The 20,851-nt window shown below is 37.8% G+C and overlaps 1 protein-coding gene across 3 annotated transcripts in view; it reads right to left on the bottom strand.

Moving 5' to 3' along the window:
- Positions 1–20,851, bottom strand: part of PCDH11X (protocadherin 11 X-linked) — a 463,105-nt gene that overhangs the window by 248,036 nt on the left and 194,218 nt on the right. For all 3 annotated transcript variants that reach the window (XM_065846264.2, XM_065846262.2, XM_071813476.1), the window contains one exon: positions 2,142–2,213. In XM_065846264.2, coding sequence (XP_065702336.1) covers positions 2,142–2,213 — 72 coding nt within the window. The remainder of the gene's footprint in view (positions 1–2,141; positions 2,214–20,851) is intronic.

Here is a 20,851-nt window from a genome sequence, read left to right on the forward strand (position 1 = left end):
TACCAAATAAAACAGTGACAAAGGTAGCTTTCAGAAGTGATCAGATAACATGGTGACAGTCTGCCTACTCGGGAAGAACAGCGGTTCCCAGCAGCATGGCCCCAGTGCCACAGAATGTGGCTTTGGCACCGCTGCTGGCAGCAGCCACAGCAGCCACCCCTTGCAGAAGCTCAGTGCTGTCACCCACGTCCAGGCACCAGGGCTCCCCTAAATGATGATCACAGCATCAAGCTGCTTCGACTCCTCCTCTCACAACTCCAGAGCCAAAATTCTCTCTTCTGTGCCAACAAACAGAAACCTAGACCTCACTCCAAGCTTTCTACCTGCCTGTTCTTCAGCACAAGCTATGGGCAAGGCAGGAGGAGCCTCTCAGCCCTCCCTCAATGATTCATTACCTGATTAGCAGGAACTGCTGGAACAAAGCACTTTCCTCAACAGTTTTGTTACTGCACATACGGAGTTACTATTAGTAACTACAGACCATAGCAAGCCCCTGTGGCCCTGCACACAAACATTATGGATTGCAGACACAGATCAACGCACGCTGAACCGTTGTGATTAGCAGCTGCCTGGACAGAGGCATTTGGAGGTTTGGCCACGCAGTACCTGGAAACAGCCTGGGCACACGCTGCACCTCAGAGCCTTTTCTTTAGTAAAGAAGGAAGATTCTGTGGTTTGGAAAGTAACAGCTAAGGGATTTCGCTACAATACAAGGCTTGCATGTTTGCAGATAACCATCTTCTTTATGTGTGCAGAGGTTCACAAATATAAATATCATATATCTGTGACTACAGTAAAGAATTTACCATTTAAGAGCTCCTATATTCTAGTCAGCTGTATAGCTTGTACCACAAAGGCCTGCACAGTTAGCATTGCAACTAATAAAAAAAATGCACTCAAGCATGAAGAAGGGAAGCAGTAGCAACAGAGATGTGGTTTTTTCCTCTTGTTTCTGCTTCTGAATTCCTCTGCTGTGTTTGTCACATGCTTTTGGACTAAACATGCCTCTAGAATGAGCCTAAGTTATGGGATTTCATATATGTATTTTGCAAAAACTAGAGATTAAATAGGAGACTATTTGTTTGGGCAGAGTGATTGCAGCCTGAAAATATGAGGCAGAGCCTACTTAGACTAGAGACAGACTGTAATTATGGATCAGGGGTTGCTACCTCTGCCTGGTTCTCTCTGTCTTTGCCAGGAAACTCTCAACTTCAGCATTAAGCTATAGATTCACTGCTGCCTTTAGCAACAGGTGAACCCTGCAAAGCAGAGGCTGGTGTTGCTGTCAGGACAAGGCACTGTGCCATAGGAATTATAGATATGGAAGCTGCAAAGGAAAAGTGTCCCCACATCCATAGGAAGCAGCAGGTATCTTCCCCTGGGAATGTGAAGAAGTAGCCTGACTCTCCAGCTTGTTCTTTCCAGCTCCCTACTTCATCTCTACCCAGCACCTTGTCTCCTGCAGGCCCAATCCTGATCCTTGGAACAGCAACATCCATTTTCACCTACACTATGAACAGGTTTTGGGCTTGCTTTCCCTCCCATGACCTCTGAAGCCACATATTGCAATGTGCAGTACAGTACACTGTCACACAGGGAATAAATAGCAAAAATGGCTCTGAATTCCTGCATGTAAGAAATTTATAATTAGCTACACAACTGCAATGCCAAAACATGCAAATCATTTTGTGTTAAGGAAGTTAAATGCTTCTTTTTTTCTTTTTACATGATTAAGTACTGCTTCATTTTTGGATACATCCATATGACATAAAAGGTCCATTTTTCAAAATAACAAACTTCATTTCTAGGCTAGGAGATGCTCACAGTTTATTGACACACCGTTCAGAAAGTAGTTCTGTTTTGTGAAGTTCTGCAAAGTTTTGTAAGCACATAAGGAACACATACAGAAGGCAAGATAACGCTGGCACTTCTCCCCTAGAAAAAAGCTGAGACTTCAACTAAAAGGCCACTACCAATAATCTGGGCAGCCAAACACCAAAGCAAATCATTTTGACATACGATGCCAAGAACCACAGAGCTACCTGTTGCAGCTTTTCTTAGATCCCCAGAATAATTCTATGAAGACTTAAAGAAACCACCTTAACAGAAAACACATTATCAGAAAAGTTGTTCCAGCCTACCTGTGGCTGAGTCCAAGGCTCCAAGGTTGTCTCTTTCAAAGGAGTTTGTGGCCTTCCCACTTCTTTTGTGTGCTTTAAAGAGAGAAAAGTATGCATCAGTTGTATGTTTGAGCACTCTTATCAACATTCAACATTAATTTCCCTTAAGCGATAATAAACATGTACAAAATCAAAAATCATATTGATGTATCACAACTGCATACATCTGGAGTAGACTGTAATTCTGACATTTTTGAAGCTAAATAAAGCAACTCTATGAAAATTAAGTTAACTTGCAAGGTATGAGAGTACACATCTTCATCTGTGTGCACAGATGAAAACCTCAGACAAAATATGAAAGAGTTTGCCAACAAAGTAAGGTTCAGTGGCAGAACTTCAGAGAGAATTTGACTCTGCTTTGTCTACTGTTTCCTCCCCAGGCTGTGCTCTGTTCAATGGACACCTTGAAAATGGACATAGACTGCAGTGGAACTAACTTAAATAGAAATATTATGAAAAAAGTTTTTAAAGTCTTCATTATTTGAGCAGAGGAGCCATGTTTTCAGATGGCAGTCCTTGCATGTCCTCAATGCTCTTTGGAGCTGGAACCACAACACTGAGCAGTTAACAGCTTCTTGTCTTTCCAACTTTTCACTACCTTGAATGCTTCAGAATAAAGCACTACTATTAAAGTAGTCTTCATAGAATTAGACTTGCTGACTCTTCACACTTTGGGGTTTGTTTTGGTTTTGGTTTTTTGTTTGTTTGTTTGTTTGTGGTTTTGTTGTTGTTTGTTTTGGGTTTTATTTGTTTGTGGTTTTTTTTGTTTGGTTGTTTTTTAATACTACCGCAACATCCTGCAAATACTTCTTAATATCTGTAATGGCTCTGCTCTACTAATGAATACGAGCTCTGGGACTGAGCACTGAATAGGATGTTGGCTCCTTGTCATTTTCTCCATGTGAATTTCCCAGGGAAGGAACTTTTCACATTGCTGCTAAAATACCGACAAGTCTCTCTCTCATACTTTCTTTGCCCCTAAATTCTTTCTGTCATAGAATGGGAACAATGACCTGCACGAAAAAAAAAGAAAAAAAAAAAGGTTCCTCTGCTGAAATACACTATTGAAATACACTATTTAAGTAGTGAAGTAGTGCCAGGATTTTCCTTTTCCTGAAATACGTCTAACTTACCACCTTTGGATAAGGCTTTTGACAATATATAATATAAATAGCATCTTATCCAGGTCTCACATCAGAGTGATCTAAGTACCCATGGAGATTGCAAGGATTGTCGAAGAGAGGGAAAGAGAAGCCATTGGATTTTCTGTCACATTTAGTAAAGTCTGCTCAGTTAAAAGGAAACTTTGGTTTTTTAATTTGGAATTTGTGGGCAACTCCAGTTACCGTGGAGCATTCACAGGACTCGTTTTAAAAAAAAAAAAAAAAAAAAAAAAAAAAAAAAAAAACCACGAACCAAACCAACACCTTATTAAATGGCAATTTGGTTTTGGCAGGTTGGATTGCCTGTAATAACGGATTACAGACAATCATTTTTACCATTTTTGTTATTTTGTATTTTGGACTAGCAGCAGAACATGACTCATTCTTGAAAAAGAACAATAAGTGCATTTCAAAAGAAGAAAGAAATAACCGCAGCTTTAGTGAATGCTAAACAAAGTTAAAATGAATGCATCTGGAAAAGGAAGGTTGTGTTTTTCACACGTTCAAAAGCAAATGTATTCTACCTTATAATCTTTCTCTAAATGTAATAATCAAGCATCAAAGAGACCCAAACACATAATGAAAACTGTCAAACATATCAATTGTGGTGCCAAGATACCATAATAATTCCATACGGGATAACCTACCAGGAACAAAAAATAAAAGTCACGCTATTTCTTGAGAACTGCTTTTCCTTGGAATTCCACATCAGTTTTTTTAGACAACATTTGTCCAGTCAGTTATATTTTAGAGCAGAGAGAAAAGGGGAAAAGCAAGTGTATGAGTATATGAAGAGAAGGGATGCAAAAGTACATTTAGGTAAGACAATGCTTCAAATCTATGAACAGCACTTGAAATTCAAGCTCTAGATTTTAGATACAATTTAATGTAGACTCAAACAGCTCTTAACACTGAATTTCTTATAGACTAGCACCTTGTGTTCTTCATTTACTTCTTACTGTCTCCATTACCCAGCACCCAAAAAGACCCTTTTACCCTTCCAAAGGCAAGTGTTGGAAAACAGTGACAAAACAGAAGAAGACTAGTGAAAATGGAGCAGATTCTGGGGCAGCTTCTAGTCAGCCAGGAGCCTGTGTCCTGGGATACATGGAAGAAAGGAAAAACAAAACAGAAAAAAAGAGCAGGCGCTACTTTCAGCCCCAGGGCACATGTTTCTAGCTCTCATTCTGTTTTTACAAAACTGTTTCAGAGCTAAAAGGATTGAGCTCTAGGAATTAAAGGCCCTAACACACACCACCGACCTAGCTTGCCACGGAGGACCTAGAAATGTATTTCCATTGCTGCTTTGCAGTATAATAAATAAACAAACAAACAAACAAATAAATAGATAAATAAAGACACAAAGCATCATGTACGTGAGCTGTGACTACACGAGATGTCTTACCACAAACCAGTATTTGTACCACTAATCAACAGCTCTTCTGCTGCAGCTTCCAACTCAGCAGGCTGTAAAACTGAAAGTGTGCGAAAGCCTGTTCTGAGCTACCTGCTACTGCAGCAATTGTGCTTCCAGGCCACAAGTTCCCCACTTATCCTTCACTGAGATACACACACATTCTTAATGGATTGCATAAGCAGCACTTATTCACAAGTTCTTTTTTCTCTTTTCTAAACAAGAAGAATGTGGTAATGACAGACAAACCTCCTGAGAGCTTCTTTCTTCCAACACAGATAAAGAAGCTCTTACTAAAAGTGGGAAGTTTTTGGAAGCCTTTATCCCCCAATTTTGCTTGGAGCATCTTCCTACAGCCTTCTGTAATTCCTCTAAAGAAACAATATAATATGCCCACAGTCTTTTGTTTATGTTCCCTCTACTTCCTCAATTTGACATTTGAGTTTCACACATGGAAGAAAATTGTACTCATAATGAGATAAAGATGGAATTATTTCAACCTGGATATTACATTATGGTTTCAGCACTGCCATTAAAGCTCCCTTAGCTCTTGTACATGCACAGATTACAGTTTCTCTAGCAGGCACCTTTGACTCGTGGAATAAATTGGGTTCTTCTCACGTTTGATGAACCACCCGTTACCGCCAACTACCGTTCCACAAGCATGGGGCCCATCCAGACAACTGATTCACGTCCTACAATTCATCCAACACCTTCTCGAGATCGTCCCCTCCACCTGAGTTTAGTGAGACTCATTTTGCTCTATATCATTACCTGACACCCTGTCAGGAAACCACAGAAGTTCTTGCTGGCTGTGAAAGTTCCCGTTATCTCGGTAATCCCTTTTGCCCAGTGGGAAGCGCACTACTCCTGTCAACTGTTCCCCAAGGCCAGGCAATCCCATTTATCCACAGAAAGTTCAATTTTCAGGTAGTTTCAGTGAGACAGCATGAAAGAAGTTTCATTTGCTGAATCATCATACAGCCAGTCACATCAGTCTTCCACCTGACTACCTAGAAATTACCCTGATCAATTATGTTAGCAATCAATGAAGTCAAGCACAATGGCCAGGTAGTAAAAAGACTGTGCATGAAATAATTCGCTGATATTTGGAATTTTCTGTCTAGTTGTAATAGCAAAAGAAAGCTTTAATATTTAATCAAAGTAGTTATTAAATCTTTATTTTAAGAAAAGATGAACTTCATCATTAGTGTTTCCTCTTGTTTGTTAGGAACAGTAAGTCAGCAAACATATAATTACTTATGGCAGCTTGACAGGTAAAATCCAGTCTTCCAAAATCTAACAGAGAAAATAAATTCTAAAATATATTTTAAAGGCTACGGAAGTCATCATGTCAAGTCAGACTTCATTTTTATCTTTAAGATGGCACACTGGTGGTCTCTACTCTGAAATATGAGGAGGAAATTCCTTGTGCACCTGAGATAGTTCAAACTAATCTTACAACAACTGCTCGTGCCAGGAGATGGCCCTTCTGCCAGCATCCTCCCCTGCACTGCTCGGCTCCTGGGGTCTGGACAGCTCAAGCTGATCCATAACGAGATGCTGCTAATTTGCCAAACCTATTTTCTCCAGCAGACTCAGTCCCTTTCTCTCTCTGCCCTGAGGTCCTAGTCTGGCTCGTTCTGTCTGGGATCCTGTCACACCAGTCCCCTGCACAGCTCGGGGAGGTGGACACTGGATCTGTTAGCTAGGAGTCACCTCATTTTCATTCCACTGCCCTACTGACAGGTTATTTTTTTACCTTTCTTCAAAGCAAATCTGGATTTTATTATAGTTAAAAAGGAAAGAAAAAGTTACAACATGACAATTTTGGTTTATGCATTTTGATCGCTGGAAAAGCCCTAAAATTATCTAGACAGATACTACCACCGATAATTCTAATGGTTATTGATTGCTGTGAGAGGCAAAAGCAGACTGAAACTCAAAGATAATACAAAGCATTTTTCTCTGGTGCCTTACAAAATTGCTATGGCAGCATTAAGATTGTTTGACTCAAAGTGTTCCACTCCTGCACTTTACAGGAAAGGAAAACAAAAAGTGCGTTACGAAACTGTCTTTCAAGCTGAAATCCTATATTGCTTGAAGTGAGATTTAGGAAACAAACAGCAAAAGATGTTTTGTAAGTAGTGTATTAGCTATGTTACATTATCGAAGTTTGGTTGGGATTGCATATATTTATTTGGGGCAAAATATGTCTTTTCTAGTTATGTTTAAATTACACAGCCAAAAGCTACATTTTAAAACAGGAGCTGCAGACTTTAGTATTTTTCTGTCCCACATTATAATCAGGACATCATGTATACTAATTTCACCGTCCAGGCAGAACATCTTCATTATCACACTGAGACAGAGAAATGCTGTAAGCCTGAGAAGGAGATTATCTCCATTAACAATGTCTCCTTGCCTGGAAGTTGATTCCAGCTAATTGGATACCTGCAGTCCTCTCCTTCAGCCTCCTAAGACCCTTCACGTGAAAGGTGAACAGAAGGGTTAATTTAAGTGAAGAAAGTATAATTGTATGTAACAGATTGGTAGAACAAATTATTTTCTTCTACATTTCCAGGCTTTATATAAATATGAAAATGAATCTGTGTGACACAGAAGTACATGGGAAAGTCACAGGACAGCTGAAGTCAAGATGTGAGGATTCATATGGGAGGGGTTTTGTTTTGTGTTTGAGAAACACATTAGAGCAGCCTTTTGGCAAAGCACAAAAACACAATTTAGAACTCACAGATAAAAACCTCTTTGTGGAGTTATCATCGAGGAACCCACAGTCTAGAGCCCTGAAATGTGATTTAGGAACGACGGGAACAATTGGCTCTCCACACCAACCAGCAACCTGGCATCACCGCTGACATGACCGCACCAGCTGACACTGTTTTGGCTGTAACAACTGCGGTTCCATTTCTGGAAGTATCAAAATGCCTTGTGATGTTACTATATATCCTCCCAGTGATTCCTTGGCCTCAAAAGCCACAATTTAACCCAGCAAGTCTCTAATGGTTCTGCCAACAGGCAGCTTTTATCTTGCAATTACCTCTTCAAAGATGCAATAAATCACCTAGTGCATATACAGCCAGACAGCAATTATAAGGGCATGATTTCCAGAGGTGCAGCACACCCGCAGCCTCCATCATTTACAGCTGTTATACTATTCCTGTGGAAAAATCAGCCTTCCACTTACTTATTTCCTTCTTTTGTTCCAATGTATCTATGAGTAAAGGGGGTGTCTGGCAGGAGACAGAGGAATGGAAGATAAAGGTGGGATGGGGGTTGAATGACGACCGCATACTAGGAAAGCTCAGAGGTTTAACAAAGCCTGACATGAGATTTGCCAGATGGTTCTGTACCGGATTGTAAAACTTTAAACTAATCTTCATTTAAGAGTTTTAAGGGCTGTATCCCTCTTATAAAGCCTCTTGCTCTTTTGCCTGGTTGATTCTGGTAAATTATAGATCAGACTTTAGAAAACTGCTTCCATGAACAGCAGCTCCTTAAATCTCAGCTAAACTGAGCAAGAAGATTACATGTTATTATGATGTAGCACAGCAGGATTTTTGTACAGCAAACATAATGATGCAGAGAAGGATAAAACTATCATTCTGTGCAAGGAGGTCATCCACAGAAGAACAATGCTTTTTATACAGCCAGCAAATCCGTACATACATGGTACATCTTCACATGGCATTTTTTTTTCTTGTAATGGTTCTGTAAAGAAACCCAAGAATAAGCAAAACCCAAATCTGTATTTCAGGATTCAAACATTGTGTGGGAAAGGAGATGTTCTTTGGGATAAATTATTCCAAACGTTACTGGAAAAAGTATCTATTTCATGGGTAATTTTAGGGTAAATGCATCCTGTTGGTTTTATGGAAGGAGAAAGTATTTCCTCTGAAGTGCCAGTGAAATGACAGATACTGTATGTGGGTTTAAAAATTAAAATGCTCACTAATCTTCCAAGTGCGCATATATATATATATACACACTTCTAATTGTAAATTAAACACAGTTCACACGGAAAAGCACAAAGTCAGTATAGGAAGGAGCAGAAATCCTTTCCACCTGCTGTCAGTATTTGTAATCTTACACAGTACCTTCACAGTTGAAATTACAGTAGAGGGAATTTAGAGGCTTCAGACACTAAATGATGACAAAGTTGAAGGTGGAACAATGGAGAATAAAACCAAGTGGTTGGTAACCAGCAACAAAAATTTTCAAAAATAAATTTTCAAATTTTCAAAAAGAAATTTCCAAAAATAAAAGAGAACGAGATCACCCAGTTCTGAGACTTGATACAGTAATTTGATATTAAACTTGTGACCCACCAACCTCCTGAACAGGTGATACAAACATTTAAGTCTGTTCAGCTTTAAGTCAGCAGCCTATTGAATTTGCTCTAATTTTCTTTTTCTGTGCCGGATTTTGAATGCAATATAGTAATGTCAAATGACCTCCCCCTTCTCTCTCTTTTTAATTGAAACATTATTTCCTGCACATGAAAGCTTTTGACTTAAAAGCAATCAGGTGTGATATTCACAGCTCTGGTCTTTTCAAAATGTCATGCACAGGAATTATACGGATTTATCCTAAAGCTCTCTATAAGAACATCAGCATTTTGGAACGCCTGAGAAAATGCCTATCTATAGGAATATGCTATTCCAGACTTCTTTGTTCAACTGATTTTATTACATTTAAGTAACAATCAGATACCGTGGTTCACTTCTGCTTTATGTTATGCATCTTTGGCATCATACTGCAATGAGCTTCCCAAATTTCGGAAATAACAAAAATTTCTTAATCAATGCATAGTTAAATTCCTTCTAAGAACAAAAGTGTTCCTGCAAATTCAGATCATGCTAAAGGAGCAAAATTACTTGAACTTTTTATAAACACAGAACTTTTTTTAGTTCGTATATGTAAAAATCTTGGTGGTAATAGCTGATAAAATATGCTCACAGTACATGTTCTGACTTGAAAGTATTTACATATATAAAACTAATGTGACATTATATGCTAAGGTATTCTTACATCAATTGAAAGGGGTAAAAAAAAAAAAAAAAACATAGTATCAAACAACTTGTTTTAGTTACCTGAGATCTACTTAGTTTTACAGAATGAATATAAATGTACACCAATCCGTTTTGTGACTCAGACATAAAGCATCACGTTAAAAATGTAATACATGGTAGCAAAACTATGATTTTTATATAACTGCATATTTTCTCTGAAGCTGTTAAAATTCACATTTCTTGTTATATCCCTTCATAAAAATAGTTTCACTTTTCGTAGATTATTCAGGAAAAACAGCATAGCCTCTGCCAGTACCTACCTTGTCCAAATGGGTTTTTTTTGTAGGGCTTGTCATCTTCTTTCTCTATGGTGTGACTAAGTTCTACTTGATAGAAATCCAGCTTCTTATAATGAGCATTTGCAATTTAAATTGCTCTTTCTCTGTGAACATTAAGTCTGAATTGGATAAAGGTGCTAAAAGCTAAAGCTTCCTAGTTTTTTTACTATACTAATCAAGCAAACTAAAATTCCATTATCGGAGTCGGCCAGGAGCAGCCTGGACCTGGCTGGTGGAGAAAGGCCTGAACAGGAATCTCACACGCCAATTATCACCAGGAGAGAATGGCTGACAAACCCCTAAACTTTAAGCTTTGAAGTGTGGCAGAACTAAGGAAAATGTGCCACCTTAAATTAGATTTTTCCAGAAAGTTGATAAATAGGCTTACTCATAAAGAGCAGCAAGACTAATCTGCAATTCTCTTGACATTAGAGACAACATGATCTATAGAAGCCTTGTTGGATCATCAGCTCTTTTCATTTGATGTCATCCTATTTATATTCCTTATCCCCAGCTGTGACTATTTGTCTTATAGAATATGTTTGATTTCTCTCATGAATATTGTAGTTTTTAGTTTATAAAGTAAAATAAAATGTCAGATTGTTCTTCAGACAGCAAAAGTATGTCCAGAACAGGCACTTGTACCATAAATAATCCCTCAAGAGATAAAGATGCATGTTTGGTAATAACTTTTTTTTTTTTTAATCAAGTTTCTAGGTAAATTATTCAGCATGTGTCCGAACCCATGGCATGGAATTCAGATTGAATGAGAAACAGTGTTACTGGTAAAACAGGGAGGAACAGGGAAGCACACGTAGGAGTCACCCAGGGTGACAGGCAAGAGCAGCTCCATCTACTCTCCAGCAGGTCTGTGCAAGGAAGATCCATCACCACACTTAGACCAAGAATGTCTGTGGGCTACATCAGCACAACTTGTGAAAAATAAATACACAGTGCTTTTATAAGCATAGAGATAAATTATCACATTTTCCTGTCATTTGTTACTTTACCTGTGGACAGAGTCTGAAATCTCAGTATTACTGCAAAATCCATTTAAAGTCATATTGCATTCTTGTTAACCAAAAGAAACTGATGCTTATCTGCCTCCCTGCAGCCTCTTCCCTTTCCTTGGATAACCATGTATGTCAGCTTTCCATCAAGAAAACAATATGAAAATACTTATTTACTTGTTCCCATGAGAACACTGCTATCCATAGATGTCCACAAAGTCCCACCACACTTCCCCTAGTACTGTGTTATATCAACCCCATCTTGGGTGCTTGGGGCCTGGTGGCGGAAGTGCAAATCAGGCAGGCTCAGAAGGATTCTTAGTGGCTTTTGAGTTGGGTTTTTTTGAGGTGGTTTCTTTTTTTGCTTAAGTTGGGAGGCTTGATCAGAGGGTTTTTTGTTTGTCTGGAGGGGGTGCGTGTTTTATTATATATATATATATATATACAAGTGATGGACCCAACAAACAAATAGAAGGAAGTTATCATAAGACAGATATGCACTTGTGATTTTCTAGACATCATCACAAGATTCCTCAGCCCAGATACTGGAATGGCTTTAAAACTGAAGTACTTAATACAGGTATTACCTCCGGTGCATCTGTTATTTTACATCCATCCTGTGATCAGAAATATGCTTGGAGCACAAGTGTGCAGCGGAGGCCGAGTCCATTTACTCCTGTTGGACCCAACAGCAAGTGTGGCAACAACAGGGCGGCAGCAGCACGTGAATGGGCACAGATTAGTGACCCTCAGGGATCCCACAGCCTGTGCTGAAGCCCACGTTACTGCAAAATATTATTGCTATTGTAACCAAAGACAGTTAGATGAAGTAAAATAATGAACACAAGAAGAAATAAACTCCATGCTCTCCATAGGTTTGATAAATGAGGTGAGAATTAGGAATGCAAGGGGATCTGGGCAGATCCACATCTTTTAAACAATGGGCAAGGAAGAAGTATTTCTGAAGTACTGAAGAACATTGACAAGCGGATGTTACAGTGGTGTTAAGGATGTCTAAACTTAATCCTGTGAGGTGTCTTCACTTAAGATAAATCAGTTTCTGACTGTCTTCTATCAACTGTATTGTACTTAAGTCCAAGGGCATTCTCATCTTCTGTCTTAAAGCTTATTTTAATCCTGATACACAGTGTTTCTTGAATATATTTCCTAACACTTCCTATGTTTTCTAGTTTATTTTCTGGTATTCGTGAATTACTGAATGAGAGACTGTTTCTCCCCCTTGGGGCAGGGCAGGGCAAAGAGAAAAAATCAAATCACCATATATACACAAATTAGTTTATACTGGTCCACTTCTGCTAATAATGCCTGCAATGGAAAACCTTTCAAGCAGAATCTACCTATTTTATAAAAACAATAATGAACTGGTATTAGTATCATTCCTGCAGAAGCATCATTTTCCTCATTTAAAAATGGCAAACTAAAGAGCAGAGTCACACAAAAAGCAATTTTTAAAGCAACAGATATTCTTTATTCCTAAAGCTGAGAGACAAAATGCCCTTTGATAAGACTGGGAAGAAAACTACTGTCATAAAATAACACATCAGAACACTGGAAGTAGATTTCATCATACAGAAGATTAGCATTTGGAAGACACCTTTCAAACAGATGTATATTCACACACACCCTTTCTCGCTCTTCCATTTCCAGAGCGACTCCAGAATTCAAATATTGCAGATGTGCTGCATGAAAATGTATGTGGTTTTAGTTATGCATTTTTACAGAACAGACTCTGTTATATTGTAGAGGATACTCTTATTAAGCAAGGCACTGTCAAAGTCAAGCTTTTCTTCTAAATTACTGCAAATAATTCTTTTTCCACAACTAACTTCCGAGCAGGACGTTACTGATACAGGACACATGACACCTGAGGGAAGGAGCGAGGTGATCTGATGCCTCAGTTACGAGCTCCGGCCCTAAGCAGATTAACATGAAACTCTTTGAATTTCAGCAAAAATGTCAGTAAATTATTTTGAATGTTGAATCCCAAACATAATAAGATGTACATATACCCGATTCAGTTAAATTCTGCCTAGTTCAAACACCAAAAATAGTGACGACGTAATAGCAGAGACTTTGAGACAGCTTACAGACAAATACAGGAAGCTTTGCAAGATTTAGAATTCAATTTTCCCAGCAAAACTCTACATGTTGTTATAAAAACAGTGTAAAAGCTAGATATTCTGCTTTCAGATAGGTAAGGTCACAGATATGAACTTGTAAAAACAAAAATCACCTTAAAACACCCTTTTTTGTAGTGGCTGAAAGAAAACAATATGAAAGGACCTACTATTTTGCGCACAGAGCTCTTACACGTGCTAAAGAAAATGGCAGTTTGCTTATTAGGAGAAATTGCTTTAATTTTTCCAGCTGATGTATTCCAGGAATAATTGGAGCTTTTAGAAATAGTTAATGAGATAAAAATCATTAAAGCGTCATTCTGATGGAAGTTGGGGGATTGCACAACTCACTTAACATAAGAGATTTGCAAATAAATGTTTGGAGCATGTGAAAAACAATGAGAAAACCACAGAAAATGGCCATCACTGGATTTCTAAACTATTTACACTGAATTGCTACTTGTCATAGATTAACCACACTTTCTGTGAAATAACGTATGGCAGTGAAATCACGCACAGTAGCCACTTTCATTAATTATTATAAAGTGTGTTATTTTGTCCATATGCAATAGACAGGGAACAACTTTACTTATAAAGATTTCAATAGTTTTCTAAAGGGTTATGCAAGTCTTTTAATCCTCTAACATCTATGATTTTTGTATTACATAAAAAACCATCATTCTGTTATCTCAGGACTATTGCACTAAACTTCCTGGTGCAAATTCAAAATCTTAAGGAACATGAAATACTCCCACAAGTTACATGACATTGGCCCTTCGATCTTTTCAGATTATGTTCTTTATTATTTCAATACCTACAACCTATGAACTAGTATTGAAATGAAAGATCTGAACTGACCACAACTTTTACAGGAGAAATATTAGTCCAAGGCTCACTACAAACAAAATCCCCACAAATTAACAGAGAAGATCCTGGATCAGTATTCTTAATTTTTACAGTTTATTTGTTTTTCAAAATGCCAGTATAGGTTAATATTTTGTATGAATTGAAATTTTATCAACAAGTGAAAGTAAAGATTTTTTTTTTAATTATCTATTTGTGAATGAGGGTAATGGAAAACACTTTGTCCCACAATAACTTAAATATTCTTCTCAGTCCTGTTGTAACAAAAAGATAAAACAGCATTATTACAAGAATGTAAAGTTGTTATGATCTACCTATACACGTATAAAGCCTCAGCATTCAAAGGTAAAAAATAATATTTTTCTTTTCTTTACAATTCCAGACTTATCTCAAAGGGAGCAGTTGGAAAGAAGCAAGAGGCCACCCAAAACTTATTGACTGAAGCAAATGGAATTTTCTAGGCAATCACAGGCAGTACAGGTAGGCTGGTTATACAAACATACCAGCTCCTCTTTCCTTCCTCCTCTAGCTAGTCGAGCACATACACGGCTGTTCAGTATTAGTGAAGCGCAACTCAAAAGCAAACATCAGAAACTTTAAGTCCTTTAAAATGTCCAGGTTCAGTTCTGAGGCAGCAGCGTATCTGACACAAGTACACTCAGCAAGAATTGTATCGGCCAGCCCCTATTCTGACAACATCCTAAAACAATCATTCTGTCCTGCTTCCTTAGCAAACAGAGTTGGAATAAAAACTAAAATGAGAACAAAAATGTCACTGTTGCTCAGTCACTGAGTACTAAGACACAGGGCTGATTAAGATATTAATTTAGAAGCCCAGAAAGATAAACCTTTTGAAACAGGAAATAAAAAAGACATTTGTTCTCCTTTGTAGACATACACTGATTATTCCAAGAAAACCACTGCAAATATAAAAAACACAGCTGAAATAATTTTTAAAAAATGGTAAATGACATACAAAGAAAATGACACAAAAGAGTTCCCTCAAAACCAGCTGCTTTTGACAGGTAGCTAAATGAGTATGTGTCGCACGGTTAATATCGGACAAAAGATACATCAACAGGGACGGAAGAAGAATTCTGGAAAGCTGACGATCAAATAAAACCTGTAAAACTATTTTCTGTGTTAAATGTATGATATATATAAACGTTAAGACAACAGACCTAATCCTGCGCTGTCCTGAATCCTGTGAGTGAGGAATTTTACATAATCTTGCATCTCCTGTTTCATGGAAATTTTTAAAGAACTGTTACATCAGCAAATTTTTACACTCTGTTTAAACAATCTCAGAAAGGCCAAGAGCAATAAATCGAAAATAGCAAAGCATCATGACATATTATACTTCTATTCTTAACACATCAATGAATCACAATAATATTCAAGTTACGTGCCCCTCCCTTATTACCCAACTCATCACACAGAGAATCTGGAATCACTCTTCATTAGGTGAAATACCAATAATATAGAATTAATATTTAAACTTCCCTTCAGATTATATCCATAAATGCATGAACTATTACAAAAATCATAAGATCTGTAGAAAAACATCCACTGGGGCAATGATTTTTATACTTCTCTATTTACAAGTTTTTCCCACATTGACCTCTTACTTTAGAGAAATATGCTACTGTAGCATACGATATCACCAATTATTTTAGGCAAACCAGTTTGTTTCAGCAAAAAATAGTGCAGAAGAATCTTATCATAAAAGGCTAAAATGACTATAAAGGAAATTACACAGCTCAAGTCTTACACAGTCATCTCTTCACAAAAGTTTAATATTGTATCTCAACCAGAAACCCAATTCACTTTTTAAAAAATGTTACATTTCTCTCCCAGAAACATATTGGGAATAGTTTTGAGGATTTTGTGTTTTTTTTTTTTTTCCCTTCTCTTTCTTTCACAGTCCTTATGAAGCTATTTCTAGTTTATAAAATTTCTTCAAGCAATTTCCTGCCCACAATTGGCTTCTTTAATTTACCTCTATCATAAATTCCCAAGTACAAGAGTAGGTTATTTGCTGCTTTGAGATCTGCATTTAATTCTGCATTCCTTCCTTTCATTTCAGAAATGTACACCTTTATCTCCATCCTTTTCCTTTGGGCCATCATTTAACTTAGTCCTCCCTAGCCACAAGCCCCAGCAGACCCTCCCACAAACTTCTCACTTCAGTAAATTGATTTGCTGTCTCCTCTAACTATCCTTCACAACAGACCAATCCTTTGACTCCTCCAACTTTTCTGAGGGCTTCCCTCCTGCCTGCAAGAAGTAAGTTGTAGTCACCTCCCCTTTTTTATTTCTCTATGGTAGTGGAGAAGAATTCATTTGATATTAAGCATTTGTCATCACAACTGGGTTCAGCCAGAGACAATGAACCAGTCGGTGATCTCAGTCCCACTGTCATCACTGGCCATCTGAGCTGGAAGATATCTGCCACACACAAAGGAGTTACTTAAACCAGTGAAGGTTCTCCACCTGTTCACACACCAACATTCACCGCAGTTAGAACTTCTCTTAGAATATGCCTTTCCACCTTAGAGTTTTGGAACACTTTTTAACTTCTTTCCATTTGCTTCGCTGATACAGAGCCTATCAGAAAAAAAATATCATTGGAGGGGCAGGGGAAAAATCAGGATCTAGAACTTGATCTCCACTGATTAATGACCTGAACCAACCATGCAAAGAAATATCGCTAAGAAGTGATAGTGACTGCTGTACCACAACAATCCAGAGCATAATTAAAGACCAAGCTGTTCAGAAATTCTGGAGCAAGTCAATAACTCAACTTCACATGAAATGGTTTTGTATCTTGGAAAGAATACCATGTAATTAGATAGATCAGAGAGGTAGGAAGAAAACAGATACAGACAATAGAAGCATAGAGGTTGTATAGAAATATTATAAATGAGCAGCACTTTTCCTCTTAGAAGAAAAAGAAAATTACGACATAAGAGGAAATATATACCGACACACAGGCATATCTGTAAGTCAAGTAAATCGTATGGTGAGCCAACTAAATTAAGATGTTGGGTTTTGAGGAAAAAAAAATGTGTACTGTATGGCTGGAGTGCTGAGCACATGACGGATTTCACAACATGACATTAAAGACTAGCAATATTCAGAACTATAATAATTAAGACAAAATAGACATGATCTCCAGAGAGCAGTGCAGAACCTTATTTTCCATCACCTTTAAGCTATTCTAAACTGTGGCAGCGAGATCTTTCTAAGTGATAATTCCACCCTATGGCACTTCTAACACATTTTTCATAAACAACTCACATTTGCCCATGTTAGTTCTGGTGTACTTTGCAGTTTTAGCAACACGGTGTTTCTTGTTTCTGCAGATTTGCATTTGTCCACAGACGTTTGATGTAAGCTGGCAAACCATCGCTTGTCTCCAGAGTGAAACAACCCCCCGAACAACACAAGATCTCCTGCTGACAACCAGGCTCTGCCAAGATGTCACAACGTGTCTGCTCCAGTGACTTGATTTCAGTCACTGCAAGTCAGAGCGCCGAGGACACGACTCTCCCAGCGCAGGGAGGGCACAACACAGCGTTTCATGGTTCTCATCACAACCCACATCCAAACCGCTATAGACAGCACGACCACAGCGCCAGCAAAACCTGCAGAATCCCTGAATCGTTCAACAGTTATCATTTCAGTAAGTCATACAGTGTGCTAAACTGTGCTCCAGCAAGAAGAAAAATAGTTCATGGAAGAAACCATTAGGTAGTTTTCTAACAAGAGGTATGTTGTCCTACATTTGCTGGAGAAGAGTGTGAGAGTCGGCCTCCAGTCCAATGTCTTAATGTAGGAAAATTACTTCCCATGTCTCAGAGAAATCAATGAACTACAAGTTTTATGAGAGAAAGTTGTAGATTGCAGTAATTTTAACATCAAGAAGTAAAAAATAAGAAAATTCTAGAAATATATTTCAGGGAATTTACAAGAAAAAAAAAATTAAATGTGCTGGGGCATTAAGGTCAGCTCCCTAATGCACAGTAAGCATTCCTTAGCATAAAAAGCTTTTATGGTTTCCTGAGGCTCGATGTGCTCTTTTCTGCTTTCAGATGTCAACAGGTTCATCCTAAGCATGCCCTTAGCATTCGTAAATCATCCACTTCATTATCAGCCAGTGCCGATCAGCTGTGCAAGTAAATCTAGAGAAACACAAGATCCCTGGCACAGCACACTGTGCTGAATTTGAAACTTATATTTCTGAGATTGCCCTCTGTGCCACATAAGCAGAGGAGATCACCTCTGTGAGAGGTGTAACAAACATAAATGTTATGAGTGTAGCAATGACGGGAAAAAAAAAAAAAAGCAAACACTTTGGGCTTGTCAACCCCACGTTAAAAGTTACAGCCAAGTTCTTCATCCAAATCATTAACCTAGCACAGAAGAAACAAAGAAACCTCCACAACTGCCTCCAGAGAGCCAGGGGACAATTCCAGTTAATGTATTTATACTCCTACTAACAATCCCCACAATCCCTGCTACTGAGGGTAAAACCAAATTGCTCACATTTCCAGAGATACTTCCAAAACTGAAAGCTTCTCTCTTTCCTACTGTGACTTTGTGAGAGAACAGATTCAGCTCCAGTTCATGGTCATTCTCAATTCCAGAAGAAGTTTCTCCAGTGCAATAATTCTATGCCTGCATCCATCCCTCCTTTACTTCTGTGGTGCTGGTTTCCCAGCCCGGAGGTTTGTTGGAGTTGTAGCTTAGATATATACATACGTACTGAGACTTTGTGTTTAGCTTTCTTTCATGTAAAGATGACTACTCATTTAAACTTATCAGCCCATGACAAAAACCTATGTCAGGAAAAGAATCTTCTGGAATATGATTTTTATACGTTTTTTTAATTGAGGCTGTATAAAGGCTTTCCTGTTTGTTTAAGATTCCTACCAATAGAAAACAATACTATGAAATCACATGCCTGTAAATAGCCTGTTTTTACAGAAAACCAGGAATACATGCCCATTTGTAGGGAACTCACACTGTGGTATCTGGCAGCACGACAACCATGTTTTATAGAAGTTGTCACCTTATTCTGGCCAGAATAAATTCGGTTACCACAAACTCCTATGGGCAGGAATGTCCCAGCAGGATGAAATGGTATGCTTTGTCCATACTCCATAACAATTGCGGTCAGAAAGTAAGAATACTTTCAACATAACTGAAATTCTTTGAAATTCTCTAGTTTACTGCTTTGTTTATGTTGGAATAAAACCAGAACTCTTGGCTCAGATCTACTTTCTCAAGGAACTCTTAATGCTTGTCTTTTGTGCCCAGTGTCTTTATGAAGAACAAAACAGCCAGACACTACTGTTTATTTACATTATGTTAGCTGATACTGGGTTTCAGCATACCATAAAATATTAATAATGATTAAAAGAGTATGCTTATTTTCCTGAGGGGCATAATACAGCCTGCATACCAACTTACAAATATTTGATCAATTTTTATAGTTAGGTTTAGTATATGAATAAAAATGGTACCTATAATTAACATCTATCGCTTGTCTGTACTCTTTAGATATATACATAACATACTAACTTACCTAAGTAATAAAGTGCGCAGTATCTTTTAAAGGTAAATGAGTCAATTAAAAGAATTTACTGAAGTACTTAAGTGCACAATAATAATTTCATTTGTTTCAATTATGCAACTATTGTTAATTTTAACATCTCGAAATGTCGAGTTTTGATAGTTTTTTGGGTTTCTTTTTCTTTTTCAATCAAGTAACCTTCTCCAGTCTCTCAAAAATATTTTTACACATCCTAGGTACAACAAATTGCAGAACTACAAAGATTCATTGTGGCTGACATGGCTTTAACAGTCCTTGTGGGTGTACCTTCATATTTAAGAAAGGATAAACCTTTTTGTTTTCTGGCTTTTTGTCAGAAATCGCATTGTTGTGGGTTTTGTTTTGTTTTTTACAAACATATTAAGTACTTTCCCCTCAGTTTTCTAAGCTGAAGAACTTCACCATTTCAGGTACAGTGAAGCAAGTAGGTCTTCTACTGAACTGCCAATATTTAAATTACTAAACTAATCCTTCTTGCAGTAAGAGTTCAATTTCAAATGTTTATTTAATTTCACTTACTCTTGTATCCTTTTTGCTATCTATTACGAGCGATCTGGATTACCACCATCAATAAAAACTGGTTTGTGCTGTTAGACAGGGGTCAGCATCTTGAAAAGACTCTCCCTCTAGTTATATAGATTTACAATTACAACAATGTAAAACACTTAACATCCACATGCTGAAGCTGTAACTTATAGCCTCTGCTGAAATAATCACAACAGGGACTACTGTTATGCACTCTGTTCCTTTGAGAGAAACAGCAGAGGATCCACTCACAATTAATGCCGTGACATTAGTTAATTAAGTGCACCATAATTCGCAACACAATTGAACAATAAAGCCACGGTATTCGGGATTTTCAGATAAAGTAACCAGGGAGAAACTTCTGAAACTGTACTGATGAGAAAAAAAACACAACACAATTAGTAAGAACACAACACGATTACTAAACCAGTGCAACACTTCTACCCTGAAGGCTTTCAAGGCAACTGGAAGCCTTCAGAAAGCACTTTCAATGACTGCCAGGTTGAATGGCTCGAGTAAATACATTTTAGAAGCTGGAAGATAAAGATATAATTTTCTCTTTTGTCTGG

Source organism: Patagioenas fasciata, chromosome 11 (assembly GCF_037038585.1).
Source record: "Patagioenas fasciata isolate bPatFas1 chromosome 11, bPatFas1.hap1, whole genome shotgun sequence".
Taxonomy (NCBI): domain Eukaryota; kingdom Metazoa; phylum Chordata; class Aves; order Columbiformes; family Columbidae; genus Patagioenas; species Patagioenas fasciata.